Source organism: Tachysurus vachellii, chromosome 25 (assembly GCF_030014155.1).
Source record: "Tachysurus vachellii isolate PV-2020 chromosome 25, HZAU_Pvac_v1, whole genome shotgun sequence".
In the NCBI taxonomy this organism is placed as follows: domain Eukaryota; kingdom Metazoa; phylum Chordata; class Actinopteri; order Siluriformes; family Bagridae; genus Tachysurus; species Tachysurus vachellii.
In genome coordinates, this window is record NC_083484.1 from 10,236,418 (window position 1) to 10,258,513 (window position 22,096).

General features: G+C 39.9%; 2 protein-coding genes across 3 annotated transcripts; both read right to left on the minus strand.

Moving 5' to 3' along the window:
• Positions 1–478: 478 nt before the first annotated feature.
• Positions 479–20,213, minus strand: rad54b (RAD54 homolog B). 2 transcript variants are annotated; one of them, XM_060862064.1, is made up of 15 exons: positions 20,138–20,213; positions 19,647–19,855; positions 17,649–17,856; positions 12,680–12,811; positions 11,833–12,129; positions 9,998–10,160; positions 8,475–8,700; positions 8,129–8,336; positions 7,336–7,475; positions 6,939–7,241; positions 6,125–6,276; positions 5,336–5,597; positions 4,019–4,085; positions 1,080–1,280; positions 479–844 (listed from the first exon to the last, which is right to left on the minus strand). In XM_060862064.1, the coding sequence occupies exons 2-15, from the start codon at positions 19,788–19,790 to the stop codon at positions 627–629; spliced, it is 2,721 nt and encodes a 906-aa protein (XP_060718047.1). In that variant the 5' UTR covers positions 19,791–19,855; positions 20,138–20,213; the 3' UTR covers positions 479–626. The 2 variants fall into 2 exon arrangements, with proteins under 2 accessions (XP_060718047.1, XP_060718048.1); XM_060862065.1 differs by having other exon boundaries at positions 20,054–20,158.
• Positions 13,331–16,924, minus strand: LOC132840434 (fibrinogen silencer-binding protein). The gene is made up of 2 exons (XM_060862082.1): positions 15,341–16,924; positions 13,331–14,037 (listed from the first exon to the last, which is right to left on the minus strand). The coding sequence occupies exons 1-2, from the start codon at positions 15,904–15,906 to the stop codon at positions 13,464–13,466; spliced, it is 1,140 nt and encodes a 379-aa protein (XP_060718065.1). The 5' UTR covers positions 15,907–16,924; the 3' UTR covers positions 13,331–13,463.
• Positions 20,214–22,096: the final 1,883 nt, after the last annotated feature.

The following is a 22,096-nucleotide window of genomic DNA, read 5'->3' on the forward strand; positions in this document are numbered from 1 at the left end:
ACACTCTCATTAACTACTAATTTTAAGCTCCACTCCTCCGCTAAGGGGTTAACTCTAAGTGCCAATCCCAAGCCTAGATAAAATGTGAGGGTTGTGTCAGGAAGGGCATCATGCATAAAACCTGTGCCAAATCAAATATACGGACCAGATATCTGCTGTGGCGACCGGGACAGTTAACAGCCGAAAATACAACAATAACATTTTTAAAAGGATCCCAGGCTTCCAAAAGTTTAAGAATCACTGATTAAGAACATGTTAGCAAACTTTATCAGGTCTGATGACCATCAGAAATCGACAAAGCACAATTATCTAGCATTTTAGTGTACTGTTAATAGGAGTCTTCATACTGCTCCAGATTTACCATATTGAATTAAGTGTTTGTGCTACTTAGTAGTGTTGGTTCAAACTTTACTTAAAGAGAGATGAAAACACACTGAACAGAGCACAGAGGTCAAAAATCAGTGCTCACAACCCTGACTTTACATTAAATAATTTTAATAGTTTTATTTATATTTCTTTCTGCACACAGCCTTTGTTAGCATTACATACAGTTACAGAACGTTCTCCACATCAGATTTATTCCATCAATTAAATCCACATATGTTTAGCATGTGTGTGTGAATGTTTTATGTTATATCTTGGGTTTTGGAAGTAGTGCTCTGGAAGGCATATGTGATATGACTGTGTGCATGGTCCAAGTAAACATCACCATATGATGCAATGGTTCCAGAGTAATGCTTCCACTGCATAAGCTCAGACATGCTGACCCGCTGTGGAACATTGGCACCTTTGCCACGGCGACCCAACTGGCATGCCCTTCCTGGAGCCACTTCCTCAATCACACCTTCCAAATGTAACAAAATAAAACATGATTTTTATTAATTAACTGTGTATGTGAGACAAAATCAATACACTTTGCATCACTTGCAATCCTGTAGTCAATGTACATTACTAATACCCTGAGATTGTATATACAGTACTGTAGAATTCAACATGATCATGCTTTGTACTCAGTACATTGCTGATGATTCAGAAAAATGATCTGTGTGTGTGTTGTGTGTGCTGTGTGTGCATTTCACCTGGCATTCTTCCATCCCCTGAGCACTTGCAGTCCAGCAGGTCATGAGTGAGGCAATCGGTATTAGAGTCAAAGGTGAAAAGGTCACGCAGGTCCTCGGCTGAGAAGTTGATGTGCTCACCCTTTTTCCCCAGGTCCACCACAGCTCCAGAAAGTCCCTGCTTACTCACCTGTCTCTGGTAGATCTTTTCTTCTATGGTACCTGAAAGAGAAAAAGTTCACAGTGAAAACCTGTGATTTTCCTGTGATCTTGTCACAGCTGCCACTTTCAAGTAAATATAATGTTAGAAGGGGATGTTTATACTCTCTCTCACTCTCATGTAGTTATAAAAATCAAATCATTATTTGGTGTGAGCACCGTTTGCCTGCAAAACAGCATCAATTCTTCAAGCTACACTTGCACACAGTTTTGAAGGAACTCAGCAGGTAGGCTGTTCAAACATCTTGAAAAACTATCCACAGATCTTCTGTGGTAAAGGCTGTCTCAAATCCTTCTGTCTCTTCATATAATCCCAGAGAGACTCAATGATGTTGAGATCCGGGCTATGTGGGGACCAAACCATCACTTCCAGGACGTGCTCTTCTTTACATTGAAGATAATTCTTAATGACACTGGCTGTACGTTTGGCATCATTGTCCTTCTGAAGAATAAATTATGGGCCAATCAGACGCCTCCTTGATAGTACTGCATGATGGATAAGCACCTGCCTGTACGGATCCCACTTGGTTTCCACCAGTTTTTTGCTGATGGCACTGCTGGATATAGTAAGTAAGCATGATGTGTCTTTCATCTGCTGCATTAAGTTTCCTTGGGCAACCACCACATCTGCGATCCTCAACACTGCCCATTTTTGTGTTTAAAATAATTTGAACAGCACATCTTGAAACCCCAGTCTGTTTTGAAATCTTTGCCTAGGAGAGATCTTGCTGATGCAGTATAACAACCAGTCTTGCTGTGCTCAGTCTTGCCATGGTGTACGACTGTCTTCAACAACCTTATCTTAGCAGCAGAGTTTGGCTGTTCCTCACCCAGTTTAAGCTTCCTACACAACTGTTTCTGTTTCAATTAATGACTGTTTTTTAACCTACTTATGAAATTGATGAGGGGGATGTGGTGGTCTAATGGTTAAGGTGTTGGACTACCAAAGGTTGCGAGTTCAAATCCTAGGTCCACAAAGCTGACACCTCTGACCCTCTGAGCAATGCCCTTAACCCTACATTGCTCAGTTGTATAAAATACGATTTAATACGGTAAGTCGCTCTGGATAAGGGCGATGTGGGCCAAGTGCCATGTAACTGTAAAGCAAATGATGATCATTAGCATCTGCTTTGTATAACTGGTTAATCATACACCTGACACTGACCCTACAAAATCCCTGACTTTGTTTAAGTGTAGATGTGCAAGATGCTGGTTTGAAGCCAAAAGGGTAGTCAAATCAAATACTGGTTTAATTTAGATTTTACTTCTGTTCACTCACTTTGCAAATTTTGCAAATGTTTGAAAAAGGGCAAACTGAGATATCACATGTATATAAGTATTCAGACCCTTAGCTGAGATATTTCTGAACTTTGATAAGAGTCCATCTGTGGTAAATTAAACTGATTGGACAGGATTTGTAAAGGCATATATCTCTCTACAGAAGGCCACACAGCTGACAATAAATACCAGATCAAAAACCAAACCATGAGGTAAAGATAACTGCCTGCAGAGGTCAGTCACAGGATTGTTGCAAGGCACAGATCTTGGGAAGGCTACAAAAAAAAATTCTGCCACACCGAAGATTCCATACATCTCAAATGGAAGAGGTTTGGCACAACCAGGACTCTTCCAAGAGCTGGTTCACACAACCAAATTAAGCAATCAGGGGAGAAGCGCCTTAGTATGAGAGGTGACCAAGAACCTAATGGTCACTCTGACTGAGTTCCAGAGATCCTGTGTATACATGAGACAAAGTTCCAGAAGGACAACCATGACTACAGCCCTCCACAGATCTGGGCTTTCTAGTACAGTGGCTAGACAGAAGCCTCTCCTCAGTGCAAAACACTTAAAAGCCTGAAGGACTAACAGACTGTGAGAAACAAGATTCTCTGGTCTGATGAAACCAAGACTGAAGTGTTTGGCCTAAATTATGTCTGGAGGAAACCAGGCAGCGCCCATCACCTGCCCAATACCATCCCAACAGTGTGAAAATGGCCCTACGCACACAGCCAAGACAACACTGGAGTGGCTTAGGGACAACTCTGTGAATGTCAGAGTGGCCCAGTTAGAACCCTCACTTCAACCCTATTGAACATCTCTGGAGAGACCTGAAAACGATGCAGAAAATCCCACAATCCGGGTTTGTAAAGTTTTTTGTGTCATACCCAAAAAGATTTGAAGCTATAATTGCTGCCAAAGGTGTTTCAACTAAGTACTGAGTAAAGGGTCTGAAGACACTGAAGATGTACAAATGATATTTCAATTATTTTCTTTGTAATAAATTTGGAGACTTTTCTAAAATTCTGTATTCACTTTGTTATTATAGGCTGCTGATTATTATTATAGGGTGCTTTTTTTAAGTAAAGGGGTCTGAATATGTTCATGTAGGTTGGATGTGTGTAGCTGCCTGAGGAAAAAAAAAAATTTCAAAAAACTTTTTGGCGTCAACTTGACACCAAGAAATCACCCTAAACAAGCAAGGCTTTAAACAACATTTTATGTGAATTCAACCTGGTGGCATTTGACTGGTTTCTCCAGATCTAATGTATTGCAAAGTGGCAGACTGCCTAAAAGCAAACAAAAAGATATGCTGTTAAGTGCTCTATACTTCTGTAAAAACAGTATGAAAGAAGTGAATACAGAGAGTGATAACACTGTTAAAGTAGTATAACATTGTTGCTGGCCTGGGAAAAGGAAATATTGTGGTATATTACATATAAGCGTTATTATTGCTATCCAACCTGTTGTTAGAAATCTGTAGATGTGAACTGTTTTCTTCTGCCCATCTCTCCATACTCGGGCCATGGCCTAAAACATTACACAGATATAGCAAAAAAAAAAAAAAGAAAAGAAAAACATTAATGAAGTGCATTATTCAATAAACAATATAAACAATTTTTAATGCAAAATCAATATTTATAAACATCATTAACTGGTGGTAAACATAATGTAATGAGACTGAAATATTAAATATGAAAAATGAAAATGAAGTTGCAGCAGGTATAAAAGCGTAAATATACTGTATTGCATATCAGAGATATATAAGGTAGACTAAGTTTCTCCTGTTCACCATTACTACATTAGAAGGCATGCATGGAGCTGCGATGCTGCAGACTAGTCAAAGTGACCATGCTGATACATTTTCACCAACAAGCACCTACAATGAGCATCAGAACTGGACCATGGGACAGAAGAAGGTGACCGGGTCTGATGAATCATTTTGTTTTGCATCATGTGGATGGCCAGGGGCATGTGGGTCTGTTACCTAGTGGAACAAATGGCAATGAGATGCACTAAGGGACGAAGGCAATTAAGTGTGAAGATCTGGGCAATGTTCTTCTGGAAATCCTTGGGTTCTGGCATTCACATAGATGTTCCTTTGACCATACCTAAACACTGTTACAGACCAAGTACACCCCTTGATAGTAAGGTATCCCCTAAAGGCAGTTTCTTCTTTTATTAATTCACCTTGCCACAAGTCATATTCCATAAACAATTCCTAAACATTTTTTTTGCAAAGAGTTCACTCTCTTGATTTAGCCTTCATATTCCCCAGACCTCAATCTGAACAAGTGACTCTGGGATATGCTAGGGAAATAAATTCAATCCATGGAGGCACCAACTTACAAGCATATTTAAATTAACTATAATGTCATTAATAATTGCTCCATTATCATGGACAAACTACTTACGCACAAAAAATATATCAAGACTGCATACTCAAAATATCATATGCTGCTATCATTATAGAACTGCAAAAGGATTATAGAAACTCATTCTCTCAGACTCTGCACCATCTAGTGGCTAATGTCTGGGATTTGTAAAGGGTAGCAGAAGTGCAGTGGATCATTTGGGATTTGTATAAATGCTAGTTCAAATGCAAGGTCAAATAAGAAAACCTTGTAGTAAACGGATCGCCCTTCAATGCCCTTTAAAGGAATTACTTTAAGCATAAGCGATATTAAGCGGCACTTTGTTCTTTGTGGTGTGGTTAAAGTATAACAGCGTGTGGAGCAACATGTTGATTTTCTTTGTACGACGATTCAACTTGGACAAACCTGTATGTCATTAGCTGGGTTCCAGTCGATATCATACAAAACCAGATGGGAGGCACCAACAAGATTAAGCCCCACTCCTCCAGCCTTTGAACTGAGAAGAAATAGGAAGTGGGAGGAGTGTGGACGGTTAAAGGAGTCTACGATTCGTTGTCGCTGGGCAACAGGTGTCTGTCCATCAAGTCGACACCAGGTGTAACCAAGGTGAACACAGAGGTCTTGCAGCAGATCAAGTGTCTGTGTATAATTAGACACTAACACAATCCTGCAAGTGAAGGTAAAAAAAAAAAAAAAAGACATATTTAAATACAGCGCTATGTACAGTATGAGCATTCACCTGATATTGAAATTTTCAGTCAAATGTTACCTTTGATATTCATATAATCTGGAAAATTATTTACAATTAAAAATCATCATCAAGTATCCACTATCCAATATTTCTGAGCCGATGTTCCAAAATATTCCAAAAATAAAATAAAAAAAAATTAGCAGAAATATCAGGAATCACATATGCGAAACCTGAAGGAAAGGCTTACAGTTGTAATTCTACCAAATACTGATCGCTTTATCACCTGTGTGTCACAATAAAAAAATATGATGCACCTTGAAATGTTATACTGTGCAATTTAAATGGCAAAACCCCTAAATAAATAAATCTCAATTCCAGTAAGTACAAATCCTGATCAGCAAATGCTGTAAGGGTCAAGGTGGTGAATAATTCTGCAAGGCAGTGCACATGTTTATAAAGCAAAATGTACAAATACATGACCAAGTGCAAGGATGTATATGTACTTGTCTGTGCAGTTGACATGTTTTATAGAAGCCAAAAGGTCTGTGAGCACCAGCAATTTCCCAGAGTCTCCTGTGCAAAAACCTCCAGTGGTATAGGTCTCAGGAAAGAGGTCTATAGAAATGCTGTCATACAACTGATCAGTCTTTTTCTCCTGAAATGCAGCAAAAATAAAATTATTCCACCCCAAATAAATAACCTTACATGCAAGACCATGAAAATCAGTAATCCAAATAATTTCCCTGTCCTCAAATCATTCAGATAGTTTTCGGTTAATCAGATATTTTTAATTTCTGCTTTAAATTTTGCACTTTTAGAATCCTCTGATTTGTTTAAGATTTATTCTACAATTCTATTTATGTCACTACTGCACTGTCCAAACCTGTACCTTCCCTGTATCTTTAGCAAAAATAATTTCATAAAAACCACTAAACCTGAAAAAGCAGAGACACTAAAAATGTGTTGGCATTTGAAAAAAGTACATCAAATTCCTGCCAAATTATTATTATATTTAATATATTTTAGTAAATCGTAAAAATAAATTACTAATGATTTGAAGAACAGGCATTTGATATGGGGCTACCTGGCACTTCTGGGATTTAAATGCCTAACCTTACAATCACAGACAGGAAAACCACTGCCATGTGATTACATGGATTCAAGAACCTGCTATGGACATTGTTTTTATATTTCGTTCATTTTGTAAAAGTCAAGTGAGAAATAGTAGTGAGAAATAGCTCCCCGCTACTCAGTCATGGCAGAAATGAATATGCATCAACCAGGAACGTAAGTTGCTGTTTGTGCATCATCACATACCTTTATTGTGTTGTAAAGAAGCCCAGGGTGGTTGCATAGTTTCTTCAAAGCATTAATGCAGGCAAGGTGAGGGCTGTGTGTAAACGTGTGCACGCTGGTGGCAGCGAAACACGCCTTGACAGGTCGGCTAGAGAGCAGCTCGTTGTACAGCTGCACCTGCAGCTCTGTGGGCCTACAGAACACCGTCCATTCCAGTCGCCCAGGTAAGAAACAGTTGATGATCTCTTGAGTCCTGCGCAGCGTAAATGCGCTGGTCAGCCGAGCAAGTTCTGCTGCTCGCTCTTCACCTATGCACCTTTCCTCCTAAAACAGGTTACAGCTCTTCAGAGCTTACATATGCACACAAACTAAATATATGTACTGATTTATTTTATTTATGTTTTTATTTGTGTACTACCTCAGTGCAGGTGGGCTGGCGGGATTTGAGGATCGGTTCTTCATAAATCTTTCTGTAAGCCGCTGAAGTTCCCAAAATGCCTGGATTTACAAACTCAATAATGGAGTAGAACTCATGGAGGTCATTCTGAACAGGAGTACCTGGTAGTGGTCATAGACAAAATTGTAGTATAATTTATTATTTTAATCTAATATTGAGTCTGTAGCAGTTTGTAAAATGCCAAACCAAAGCCTATGTTCTGTTTATGTACAGGCAGACAGGGCAGTTAGTTACATTAGTCCTAATGGTACTTTGCTATGAAGATAATTATACAATAATTATGCAGCTTAAAGAGTGAAGTAGCAAAGAAAGATTACTATTAAATATGAACATACTGAATACGGTGCCACAAAATCAAAAACACTAACCAAACAGGAAAAGTGGAACGTAATAATTCTGTCCATAATTTCATTTTTATTTATTCATTTATTTATTCATCTTCATTAACTGATTTATCTGCTTTGGATGAGATGGCAGCAGCCCATCCTGAGGCACCACACATAAACACCTAGCGCAATTTAGGCCAATCAATATGTTTTCAGAGAAGAGAGGAAAACAGAGAGCCTGGATGAACCCCACATGGACACAAGGAGAACATACTCAGAGAAAGTCCACAAAGACAGTAATCTGAGCTCCAGCCTGAACCGAATGTTTACTAGGTCTCTAGTGTGGATTGTTTTGCGTTTATATGTAAAATGTAAAACCGGAAGAAACCACTAATGAGAGGGAGAGAATTTGTTGGTGTGTGACTGACCTGTAAGTATTACCCGACGTTCGCAGGCCAGGGCAGTGAGAGCACTGGCTGTTTTGATATTGCTGTTTTTAAGCCGATGGCCCTCATCACAGATGACCAGACCAATCTCCAGCTTCTTTAATGTTTCTACAGAGCGCAGTAACATCTCATAACTAATCACCATTACAGGAGACCGGGGACAGGATATAAAGTCCTCCACACGGTTGTCCTGTGGAAAAAACATGCACACAAACATGAGGTATATCCACTTGCTTTTGAATTACTGTAGCTAAATAAGCTCACATTTCAGAATAGATATAAATAGTTCTGTGTGTAAAACAAATTACAAAAACACATTCAAACAAACCTGGTCAACAGTGTAAACGCTGATCCTCTCTCTGCCAAGCCATTTATTGAATTCAATAGCCCAGTTTTTCACCAGACTACCGGGGCAAACCACCAACGCTCTCTTCAGCACAGGCCGCCCACCATAAGGCCCCTGCCTTAGTAAAGTCCACAAGACACACACACATTGCAGTGTCTTCCCCAAACCCATCTCATCTGCTAAAATGGCTCCACAACGGCCAGCCAACCTGCAACATACAACACACTGACAGTTACCTTCAACATTACAACAAAAATAAAAATTCCAATCACTATCCAGTTTATTAGGAAATCCAGTACACTTTCATATTAAAACAATGATCTAATCAGTCAGTCATGTGGCAGCAGGACAAAACATAACATTTATGTCCTCCTCATGGCACCAGCTCCAATCTACCAAGGCATGGGTTCTACAAGAACCTCTTTATGTATGCTGCGCTGTCTGGCACCAAGACATTAACACCGTATTTCATTAACACCCAGAACTTTCAAGTTGTACACAGCGGAATTTATGTTAGTGGCTGGGCACAGGGTTCCCCAGCAGGACACTGCCTAAAGCATCACGCTCCATCCACTGACTTGTCTTCTTCTCACTGTAAATTCTGGTCACATCTCTTCCCCCAGTAAACAATCAAACATACCCAGTCATCCACATAATGGTAACGCAAATGAGACTCATTGGACCAGACATTTTATTCCACCAAGGTCAAATAAGTAACATATTTATATTACTTGCAGCCTACCAGTCAGCATGAACCAGTCTAATAATTCTCTTTCTGAGCTCTCTCAACAATTTTCTGCCTGTGGTTCTGCTGCAAACTGGATAAATTTGTACCACTTTATGTCTTAAACTCTAAAGAATGCTGTACAGTCCCAGGTGATCCACAGTTAGTTTCTTAAATGTTATAACCAGCTTGTCTGGAACCACCAACCATGCCACATGCCTCAAAGTCTGCAGTTACGCAGCCCCACAGGCAGCAGGACATGGTGTAATGTGAAACAGTCGTCCTGTAACTATTAATAGGGACAGTTCCTCACGTATCCTTGTCCATGTTTTGTGGTTTGTCCCTCTTGTAACTTGGACTAATGTTGCTAGGTGTTAACCACTCCTGGGTGGGAGCACACCACATATTTTGGAACTGCTCTGACCCAGTCATCTGGTCATAACAACGTGTCCCTCAGGTCTTTAAACCTGCACAACTCTCCCGCATCTAACACACTGACTAAGTAAACTGATTATAATCTCTGATCATAAAATTACGGATCATCTGTGTATATCAGTGCTTTCAGACAACAGCTCCCTAAATAGAAAATAATGAAATGTTCTCTTTTGGAAGGATGTGTTTTGTATTAGTGTCTTCTAATATCTTCTAACCAATCAGAAGAATGGGCACCTTGGCCCAAATCTGTCATCATGAAAAAAAGGGGGGGGAGAGAGAGAGAGAGAGAGAGAGAGAGAGAGAGAGAGAGAGAGAGAGAGAGAGAGAGAGAGAGAGAGAGTCCCACCTAATTCCCATGATGCATTCATATAGGAAGACCACACCCTCCCTCTGATGTGGTCGCAGATGGTTTGTTAGGTGAGGGTCCACAACTACATCCACTAACGTGAGTCCATTTTTATTACAAAGCCACTGGTGATTGGCTGAAGGCCGAGGCATCACAAGAGCTCCTAAATCAAGACATTAAAGTTAGATATATTGAAGATTTTGATTTGGTGTAATCTTATAATGAAAAACCAGATAAAGTAGTATACATACAAACAACAAAAAACAAACTGATACAGTGCAAGGCAGACAAGTATTATTACATCATAATATAAAGCAGGTCAAATGCTGATCAATTCAATTCAATTCAAGTTTATTTGTATAGCGCTTTTTACAATGGACATTGTCAGAACAGTCAATGGACATTGTCAGAACAGAAGATAAACATAAGGAGTAATACAGCAAGGAGAATAATTCTGAAACTTACAACATAGTTGTAACAAACTTACAACAAACTTACAACTTACTAAATAGGACGCTCAAGTTTCCAAAATTAAATGGATGTGGGGAAGAACATTTCATTTATTTACAAAAATTGAGGATCTGATGTGTTCTTTTCCTTCAAGACAATTTTACCAATTTTAGCACCAAATGATGGGTTGATAGGTTCCTTCTCTTTCTTAGCTATTTGATCAGACACCAACATTTAAGATATTACAGTGAAAGAATTCACACAGAAAGGTCATCTCTCTCCTCCTCCCTCAAATCAAACCTTAAAACCTATGTTTTCTCTCATGGTATCAGACTTCCATTGGTAACTAAGCAATTCCTCTGACCAGCTGCTCATATCTCGATGTACGTTAAATCGTGATATACCATATGTTTGCATAATATAGTAATTTCCTACTTGTTCAATACTCTCAGATTTTGTAATCCACTGTTAACGTTGATTAAGACAATGTTATAAACATTGTTCACAATTTCTGTGATATCTCCAGACATGCTTCTTTTAACTTCAGACAATGCCGTAGTTCATCACTTGATTTTGATTTTCACCTTAGGTTAAAACAAAGATTACATTGTTTAGTTAATTTGAGGATGATAATGTTTAGCTACATTTAAGTTAGTTACTGTTCTTGCTCGACTTTTTCCCCCCTACTCTTAATGTTAATAAGTCAGATCATGCAGTTTGTAATATTCTTGAAAAGGCTCTGCATCCTGAAGGTGTTCTTCATCCTGAATATTTTAGCTGAGAAAAACATCACCTGGTCTTTTTCTAATCTTCAACAGTCCGGTATCAGAGAGTATTTACTCCTTATAACCTCAGACCCATGTGCTTGGCTGACAGGAATTCAGCATGATGTTTTCTTCTGCTGTAGTCCAATTTGATGTCTGGTGCTTTCTGAGTTGCTTTTCTACTCATCACGGTTGAAATTAAAAGCATATTTAAGTTACTGTGGCTTTCAAAGTCAGCTTGAACCAGTCTAGTCATTCTCCTCTGAGCTTTCTCAACAGTTTTCTGCCTGCAGATCTGCCAATCACTGGATGATATTGTTCCATTCTGTGTACTCTATGTTATATAAACTCTAAAGCCTGCTGTGCAAGAAAGTCAAAGGAAATCAGCAATTTCTGAAATACTCTAACCAGCTTGTCTGCAACCAACAACCATGCATATCACTGTTAAAGTCAAAGACTCTGTGATCCCAGAGATTTTCCCTAGTCAAACGTTTGATATAAACATTAACTCTATGTGCATGATTTGTCATCTGATGACAAATCAAAATTAAGTATAGAAATAATACTTCATTTTATTTCTGCTTTCATTTGTGAGTTTCATATACAAGGCCAGTTACGTACCTGGACAATTAGGATCATGTCTTGGCTTGCAGACAGGCCCCTCAGGTTCAGACACTCTCAAAGTTGCATCCTTCAGTGCTGGTCTGGCAAAGGGTTTGGCCAGCTGAGGTCTCTGATGTCTCACTGGTGCTTTAGAACAAATCTCTAAAGGAAACTCCACAATGGCATCTTGAAAACATCGTCCCTTAGCATAGTCATCATCCGAGATGACCCCCATGATCTCAATCTGCTTCCCTCCTACCATTAAAGTTTGGCCCTCGCACAGACTCTCCAGTTCAGATGCTTTGTAACCTGACCCTTTAACACATGCACACAACAAGTTGCAGTTCTAAAGCTGCTCATGAAAAATGTAAATGTATTACCATGCACACTTAGCACACTTGTGCTGACAGCTTAATATCACACGTATTACAAAGAAAAGCTCAGGGAAGATTCAGAAACATGTCAAATTATCTCTGCAAGTGTAACATTGCAATGTCACTTGGAGTGTGAAAAAGGGCAATATATAAATAAAAGTAACCTCTCACACACACACAAGCTGATAGGTGGATCAAGCTGCCCCTAGGTGTTAATGTGTGTGCATGGTGCTTTATGACGGCATGGGAAATACATCCAAAGTGTATTTCTGCCGCACGCCCACTGTTACTCTGAATCGAAAGTGACCCTGACCAGGATAAAGCATGAAGATGAATGAATCATTTAATCAATAAATGAATCATTTTTCCTCCCCTACATGACTACATCTTGTATTACAGGATCTATATTGGGGCAAGGGCAGAAGCTAGCTGTTTAAGCAATCCAACCACATAAGAACTTTAAGCCTAAATGTTTGATGTTGTGTGTTCACCTCGTCCAATATCTTTCCCCTCCATGTCTTTGAGAACAACACTGCGCCCTGAAGCCACGAGCACGGCGTCACCTTCCCAGCGCTTATGCTTCCTGGAGGATGCCTTGCACCACATTACACTGTAGTACCGGGCTAGAACAAAACACACAAGCAGAAACTCATTAAATAAACGCAGCTGAATGAGAATGCTTGTAAATGGGAAACATTTCTAATTTTGAATTTTACAAGTTATTTTTAAAATGTTATGCATCTTAATGTACACACACTCTCACCTGTAACATTTGTTGGACAACTAAGTATTTATTATGCATAGTAAACTCTTATTAACCTTAAGAAATTCAGGTTTTATGCACTGAACTTCAAAATTTGGTTTTAGGATTAGACTGTCAAAACAATTTTCTTATTATTTTATTATTTGAAACCATCACATTTTTAATTTTGGATAAGTAAAATATGAGCTTCAAAAATGGAGTGATTTATGAGCTATAAAGGAGTGATTCTACATGTGTTTCACCTGCATTTTGTGTATCCAATGCAATATGAAGCAATATCCCAAAAAGGTATCAACCAAACAGAAAACAAGCTTGCAAAATAAAATGGACATGACTAAAAAAATACTGCTTTATTATTGCAATAAAATACAATCATATGTGTCTCATATTCACAGATAGTTAAGACATTTTCTTCTTCTATAGATAGAAAAAGTAAATCAAATAAATTAGTCATTTGTAAAACAATACACACCAGCATAGTTAACATTTCTACACAACTTTTTGTGTGTTTATTATATAAGGGGAAGTCCATGGCGTAGCCGCGCAGCCTTGAGCTTCTCCACTTTGACCTTTGATCTCAAGAGCTCCTCCTCCAACTGTTGCTTTCTTTTTAACCCCTCTCGTTTCTCATCTAAATATTGACCAAGCTTCCTGTGATTGGTCAGTAAAAGCTCATGCTCCTCTCGCATCATCTGCAAAGACTCCGCCTCCACTACAGGGTTTCTGAACAAAACACCACCCCTGTCGTACAGGCTGGGTCGGGACATGGGTGCTGAAGGTGAGAGAGGGAGATGTACAGAGGACGGGCAGGGTGAGAGAGAGGTTGCATAAACATTAGAGACAAGTTCTTCCTCCTCTTCCTCCTCCTCAACCTCATCCTCAGTCTGTGCGACAGGCTGCTCGGAGTGTGGAGTTGTTAATGTAACGGGTGAGTCATGCGGGACTACAATTTTGAGATCAGGTGGAGGTTTGACATCCTCAGACTCCACCCTCACCACTCTGGCTGCAGGTGTGTAGTCCGGCACAGCAGGAAGAGACGAACTGCTGCCGGGTTGCTCGACTGGAGAGTTCATCTTGTATTGCAACCTGTCAGAAACAATTAAGTCAATAATAGTATGTTTGTGTTACAGGTCAACACAAATATTTACTGCAACTACTGAACATTAATACAATGGAATTTAAGAGTAAGCCTAAAATTATAATTTAATTTTTTTTTTTTATTATTTTAGCAGCAATAATAAAGCAAGATCACTTATAGCGATATGTTTTAAATGAGCAGGTCCTATGTTTTAGACCATACCCGTGTGCTAAAACACATCTACACACCTACCTTCTTTCATCAACATCTGTTTTAACTATGGATAACAGTGTCCTAAATTTACCCACAAAACCACCTGTTCATCGAGCTTAGTGGTGCCAGTGGGTTTAAGCCCTTGTTTCATCTCTGCCTAAAGAGAACAATGCAGCAGTCCTTTACTCCTTTAGCCTGTCTAGCTCTGTACGTTGTAACTCTGCTAACATTATGATGACAGCATGGGGGAATTATTCAAAGGAATAATGAAAATATAGCACTAACCACAATCATTAAGCACCTCACATATATTTAAATAAAAACATATAATGGTGCCTAAACAAGTGTTTTAGTGTGGAGTTTTCCTTTAATAACTCTGCATTTAGTTTCACTCCTATTGCCGTTGGCTCTTCATGTCTCAAGCATGAAAAATAAAATATTAAACTCTTTTAAGCTAGCTGCTGTAATTACTAAGTTTTCTTCTTCCATCCACAACTGTACACACTGATGTTACTACATCACTACAGATGTAGCAATGTCTAGCACACTAGAGTAAAAAATATGGGGCTTTAGACACAACGAAACAGATCGGTGAACACAAAGAGGATGATGGGAGCACGATTATAAAACAGAACTACAGAGAAGAGTTAGGAATGATGAACTTCATAATCAATAAATAGTGATAATATCTATATTGTGGTAAATGTTATTTTAATTATTGTAATTTACCTTCTAAAGCGACATTATATATCTACCTACATGCATGCCTACACACACTATAACATAATAACAGAGAGAGAAAGACAACATATGTTATGTTATAGTATGCATGCATGTGTGTATGTGTATATATAAATATAAATAAATGAGAGAAAGAGAGAGAGGTATAGAGAGAGAATTTACACTAAACAATCAGCACAAGACTAACAGACTAATGCAGATCTAGGTTTAAATCAATCTCACTACATGATGCTCACCTAACCATATTGTGCACAAGTCTTCCATTGTGTGTATATTCATGTGCTTTTGTGCACTGTATTACGTTCATTATTTTTAAAGCCATCTAGTTGTGTGCAAACATGCATACTTGGACCTCACCTGTGGAGCATATTGTGCTCTTTGTCCCCTGCATGAAACAGATGTGGAATCATCTCCATGATCCTTTTGGTTGGTTCTGAGATGCTGCCCCTGTACTCAGGCTGGGCGTGGCTCCTCTGGACCACTTCTTGCTTGGCACTTTCCTTGAGTCTTTTGTATAGGGTCCGGAGACCCTGCGCCGTCCGGGGTGGCCTCTCTCCTCCCAGGCTGTTGTAGCGCTCGGCTATGCTCTCCCAGCACCGGTTCTTGTCCACAATCACTGCATGCTTGTTTGTGTGCTCCTCCAAAATGCGGATGTGTGGCTGAACCAGCCGGAGTAAGTCCAGTTTTTCAGACAGAGTAAAGTTTGAAGAGCGTGCCTTGCCCACCAAGCTGCTCGTCATAAACACAGCAGACATCTTTGATTCTAGACCAGTTTTGGTTACTTTAGACTCTGCTTCCTTTTCCTCACTAGTCTTTTTACCCTGTGTTCTTTTTACCATCGGTTTGTTGGTCTTTCTCTGTAAAACTCTAGCATGTGTGTGAGTTTCTGTGCTGGTTCTGTTACACAGCCACACACTCTCCATGCACAGAAACGTGAAAGGGGAAAAAATCAGGCTTAACTAGGCCAGCCTCGATTAGGCCCACGCCTATAGGGGAGGGCTTTGCTCAAATTCCTTTCAGCTTAAGCTGACGCAGGTTCAGTAAAGCTGCTTAAGCCTGGCCTGACCTACATAACAAACCCAACTGCATTACAACAGGGAAAATAATGAGACTCTCTTATAGCAAAAATGAATTGCTGTTGATTTGCAATGAGAACTAAATAAAGCTTTATAAATCACGACTAAAACGTCTAAACCCGGTTTTAAGGCTGCATCCTAATCACTACGGTAGTGAGATCTTTTTTTAACTCCCCGTGGTTTGTGCTGTAGACTTTTGGGACACTATTTAGTGCGGTAGTGTGCGGATTGGGACACAGCCAGAAACCGCTTTGTAGCGAGTTTTGTTAACAACCGTTTGGAAACCGCTTTCTTTCGACTTATAACCCGATGTTTCCTTTCGCTACACGATTGTATAACGACTGTAAACAACGACATGTGCAAGAGAAACACTAGTTGCTTCTAATTTCACCGGGACGTCTCGGGAGACGCCTTTTTGTGCTTGAGCTCTACTTTGGGATCTGCTCAGTGGCTACTAACTGTTGAGATGTCAATCATATGTACCGTGTGTGCTGATTGGTTCGTTTTCTTCATGGGGCGGGCACAATAGGGGCAGGGAATGTCTACAGAGATTCCCTTGCTAACTCTTTTCTACAGTCGAGCTTAGCTTCGTCCTCAGAGCTGGACTTTAAACAGTGTTTAAAGATCTACCAGTTACACGTTTAATAATCATTAACACAACACCATTGCATTATACAATAACCACTGTAAAGACTACACCGTTACAAACTGGTTTGCTGTAGGAGAATCATTAGAAATAAAGCAGTGTTTTGAGAACATAATTCATATATAAACAAACCGGGTCTTGAACTCTATAATACAGATTACAAAACATCTACAGTAATAGTTTGTATGAAATAGTGCATCAGATACTGCTGTTCTCTTTTTTAAATAAGAGAGCGCCTTGTTTTTAATCATCACATCACAAATCTGTCAGTACCGCCACAATTTATACCGATTTAGTCACTTCCACCAACGCACAGCCTTAAGTTCCAGCCACAACGCTTAAATGGATTGCTCACTTAAATGGATTGCTAAATGGATTGCAAATATCCAGAGTTTACCCTAGGCTTAATGAGTAGTGCAACATTTTCAAATTTGTGAAAAAATTAACTACATACCATAAAAATGACACATAAGTGTTTTATATAAATGGCAGAGTGAATACATGTTGACTGGGGTGACCAAGTGGGCCACAGAGCTAGATCGGGGTGACTATAGCAAAACGACATACTGTCTGAGTATCTAAAAATTTCGATCGTGAGTATTTGTGTTGGAACAATGTATTTACTCTCATGCAAGTTCTTGTCCAGAAAGAACAGAGCACTGCTCATACTCGTTTTCTACTGGATTACATTTACAGGTTAGTCTATACAATATATTTTGTGTATTTATTAAAAAGAACACCTCCTTGATAGGGATTAAATGACCTGTATTTATTTGGGGAACTAGGTAACCCGCTACCATGATTTGAAACTAAAGCAAATTGATATCATTTGAATAAAGTTGAGACTGGCCAAAAGTTTCTACAGTAATACGTCATGTAATAAGTGTTTACAATCAACTCTACTGTTACAGCTCTACTGTTAAGAAGCAATGGTGAATCTTACCGGTTGGCATGATAGTGGTGTGTGATGACTGTTGGGGAGAATCTGGGAGCTGCACTGATTCCAGGGGGCAGCTGAGACACTCCAGGCTATTTTCTTTCCTCTCTTCATGAGCAACGGCACTCAGAACCCTGGCTAAAGCCCTACCCACTGAAGATGCTCCGGCAACAGCTGGAGTGTCTCCAGTCCTCTCAGACAAGCTCCTCTGCACCTGCACAGGAAAACATTTTGAATTAACAGTGCAGAGATTACAAATCAGTTCTGAGCGGTTCCATGGTTTGCTGTTAGCATGCATAGTAAAGGCCTTGTGTGCTATAAATGCAGCTGGATCTAGAAAAATAGAAAATCATCCAGGTCTTGTAAAAGCTGTAGAAATCTAGATTTATTTCTCTATGTAACTTAATAAGACATGTTGCAAAAGAGCAAAGTACTCTGTCCTGAAGATTATACTGTGGTGAAAAAACTGAGTATCGAAACTTCACCATTTCAACTAATGCATTAACTTTTGTGACAGTTTGTTATTTACAGTTTATTACTTCCCTTCAGAAGTTACACAAGATATTTACATGTTTCCCAAAAGACAAAACAATAACAATTTAAGAGGTAAGTGTACAACAACTCTTTTCTGTTCTGGCACCGAGGTGGTGGAATGAACTTCCCCTAGGGGTCCGGACAGCTGAGTCACTGGCTATCTTCAAACGGCGGCTGAAGACCTAGTTCTTCATGAAATACTTGAACTAGCACTTTCTCCTGCTTGTTGTATGTGTGTATTTAAAAATAAATACATTTTAGGTTCATGGTATCTTAAGGCTGTAACCTAGTGAACCAGAGTTAATGTATTCAATGTTAGAGACTTAAAAGCACTTTTGTATGTCACCCTGGATAAGGGTCATCTGCCAAATGCTGTAAATGTAAATGTGGTGTGTTGCTTTTTCGAAGATAAATGAACGTTTGCACCATGAATATTTACATGTAGATTAAAAACCTCTCTTTTTAGTCAGTCGTACACACACTACTTCCCTCTGTGAGGATCCTGAGATATCTAGAGATGTTCCAGCTCCAGTTAGACTCTGCGATACTAAAGAGGAGATGCCAACTCCATGTGGTCTTTGAGGACAACAATCTCCTCATCAATACAACATTTGTTGGACTGTATATTTATAATCACACCCTCCAGTGTCACCCATATGAGGATGAGGTTCCCCTTTAAATCTGGTTCTTCTCAAGGTTTCTTCCTTTACCATTCAAGGTTTTCCCTCACCACAGTCACCTGAGTCACCTCAGACTTGTACACTGGTGATAAATACAAACACATTTAAATAAATCTAATATTAATTTTGTATTACAATAATCTTTATATTATTCTTTATAATAACCTTTTGTTCTATGTTTATGTTCTGTAAAGCTGCTTTGAGACAGCGTCAATTGTAAAAAGCAAATAAACAAATAAATACAAATAAACTTGAATTGAACTGAATAATAGTTGTGTACGAGTCACTCAGTTATTCTCACTCAATTCTTACACTCATTTAGCCAACGCTGGAAATAGTCCTTGATCATCCGGGTAACAACACAACAACAGAATTAAAATTCAGATGTATGTAAACTTTTTGAACCTGTTCATTTCTGTAAATACAGTCACTACCGTGTCTTGTGGACTGTTGGTAAAAAAAAAAATTTGCAATGTGAAATATTTATGCAGTGTGAGTGTGTGAGTGAATGAGAGTGTGTGTGTGTGTGTGTGTGCCCTGCGATGGGTTGGCACTCCGTCCAGGGTGTATCCTGCCTTGATGCCCGATGACGCCTGAGATAGGCACAGGCTCCCCGTGACCCGAGGTAGTTCGGATAAGCGGTAGAAAATGAATGAATGAATGAATATTTATTCAAGGCAGAACTAAAAATGTTTTTTCTATCTATTCCATCCACTCTGATGCCACTCCAGCTACATCACTCAACATCACTCATGTTGAGAATGTTTACTGGACAGGACATGAACAGTACCTTGTTAAGGACATTGTCAGGTGCTGATGTTGGTCCTGAGGTGGACACTGCACCTGTGTGTACCAATGCAGGAGGAGGTACAAATCGTGGCTTCTTTGCTGCATTGCCGTGGAGCAGCTGACTTGGTGCCGCGGACCTGCGCATCTTCTTGTAGTTGATGATGAACACAGCAGGCAATTAAGAGACGACCCTGATAAATAAAGAGCTCACTGAAGACAAAAAACAAAGACAAATTATGACTCTGTGTTCTGTTTAAGTCTTCTATAAAGGACATTTTATATGTTCTGGGATTGATTGCTTGATTGATTGATTGGTTGGTTGGTTGATTGGTTTGTTTGTTTGTTTATCAAACAAATGAATCATACAAGCAAAAGTGAGAGTCAAAGCTAGTTAGAGAACCGACTTACAGTAAAAGCCCAGTTGTTTCACACAGATAACACTTCTTGTAGAAACATTATTCACCAAAGCAACATGTGAAACTAATAACTTGCCTGTTTTGTTTGTAAGTGTTCTGTAGCCAAGTTAGCCATTTGCGTCCTTGTCAAATCGCGCGCAGTTTCGACCAGGAAATGATGTAGTGTTGTTTTGATTGGTTGACACCATAGGGGCGGGTGCGTCCAGATACGTAAACTGTGCTGCCATCTTGGAGAGGGCAACTTTCCATGATGAGCTCGTTGAGTTGATTCGAACCAGGTAATTTTTTCCTCGACAATGTTCACTCAGGGTGGAGCTTTTATATGTATCTAGTAATTGCAAATTTAATCTTTCTGAATGAGCGACTCTATACTTTAATAACAGTTCATTAATTAAAGTTTTTCAACATAGTGCCATCTAGTGGCCAAAACGATAAAGTGCATACAGCAGGGGTGTCCAAACTTTTTGCAAAGAGGGCCAGATTTGGTGAGGTGAAAATGTGTGGGGGCTCCATTCAGCGTGACATTCTTTGAAACATTAATATTAAATGGATATATTAAAATATGAAATGGTCTGTTGTGGTGTAGAAAGAGCTGAGCCGCAAGGCAAAGCTCTCTATTTAACAGTCGATCTACGTTCCTACCCTCACCTATGGTCATGAGCTTTGGGTCATGACCGAAAGGACAAGATCCCGGATACAGGCAGCTGAAATGAGTTTCCTCCGTAGGGTGGCTGGGCGCTCCCTTAGAGATAGGGTGAGGAGCTCGGTCACTCGGGAGGAGCTCAGAGTAGAGCCGCTGCTCCTCCACATCGAGAGGAGTCAGCTAAGGTGGCTCGGGCATCTGTTCCGGATGCCTCCTGGACGCCTCCCTGGGGATGTGTTCAGGGCATGTCCAACCGGGAGGAGGCCCTGGGGAAGACCTAGGACACGCTGGAGGGACTATGTCTCTTGGCTGGCCTGGGAACGCCTCGGTATTCCCTCGGAAGAGCTGGAGGAAGTGTCTGGGGAGAGGGAAGTCTGGGCGTCCCTCCTTAGACTGCCACCCCCGCGGCCCGGCCCCGGATAAGCGGTAGAAGATGGATGGATGGATGGATGGATGGATGGATGGATGGATGGATGGAAATGAACTATGCAATGATTCTTTTTATTGCAAACGACTTTCACTTTTCAAAAATAAAATGAACGATACACAGATTATAAAGATGAAAATGTGCATATTAAAAACCTTGGTTTTGATCTGGTTTGGCCAGATCAGACATGATGTGTGAATACAGTTGGCTTATCACTGCATTTTGCCCCTGAAGGCTTGTGTTTAGCGTGTTCAGGTGTCGTATTATATCAACTAAAATTCCAAAATCAGCCAGCCAAACAGGGTCAGATAGTTCTGGCATCGGTTGTCCTTTTTTGCCAAGAATTGTCTGAAATTTGAATTTCCTTCCTGACAGTAGAAGCCCTGCAGTGCAGACCCCCGACTGAGCCATCTTACGTCGTTGTGATATACAACATATTCAGCCTGGATGTCGAGTAGAAACTGTTGAAACTGGCGGTGGCACAGGGCTTTGGTGCGAATGTAATTAATAGTCTTTATGACTGGTTTCATAACATGATCATATTTCAGATGTTTAGCACAGAGAACTGGGTGAATAATGCAGTGGAGTTTTATAGCTTTACCTCCTTCTTCGTTCACTTACAGAGTAGGGTTGCTAATCCACTTCGCTCACCAGCCATGGCAGCAGCACCATCCGTAATAATCCCAGTGACTTTATGGAATAAATTTCATGTCATCTACGGCAGAACAAGCAGAAGCAAATAAATTCCTCTTGTTTTGTCCTTTAGGCTCTGGAGGTCAAGTAGCTCTTCACTCATGATCATTTCATTGTCCACTCCTCTCAAAAAAATCAGTAACTGGGCGGTGTCAGATGCGTCCGTGCTTTCGTCTCAGGCTAACGAAAAAAGTTTTTCCTGCTTTTGCCTTTAATTGCCTCTTAATATCCAATGAAATGTCTTCAATTCTCCGTACCACTGTGTTACGACC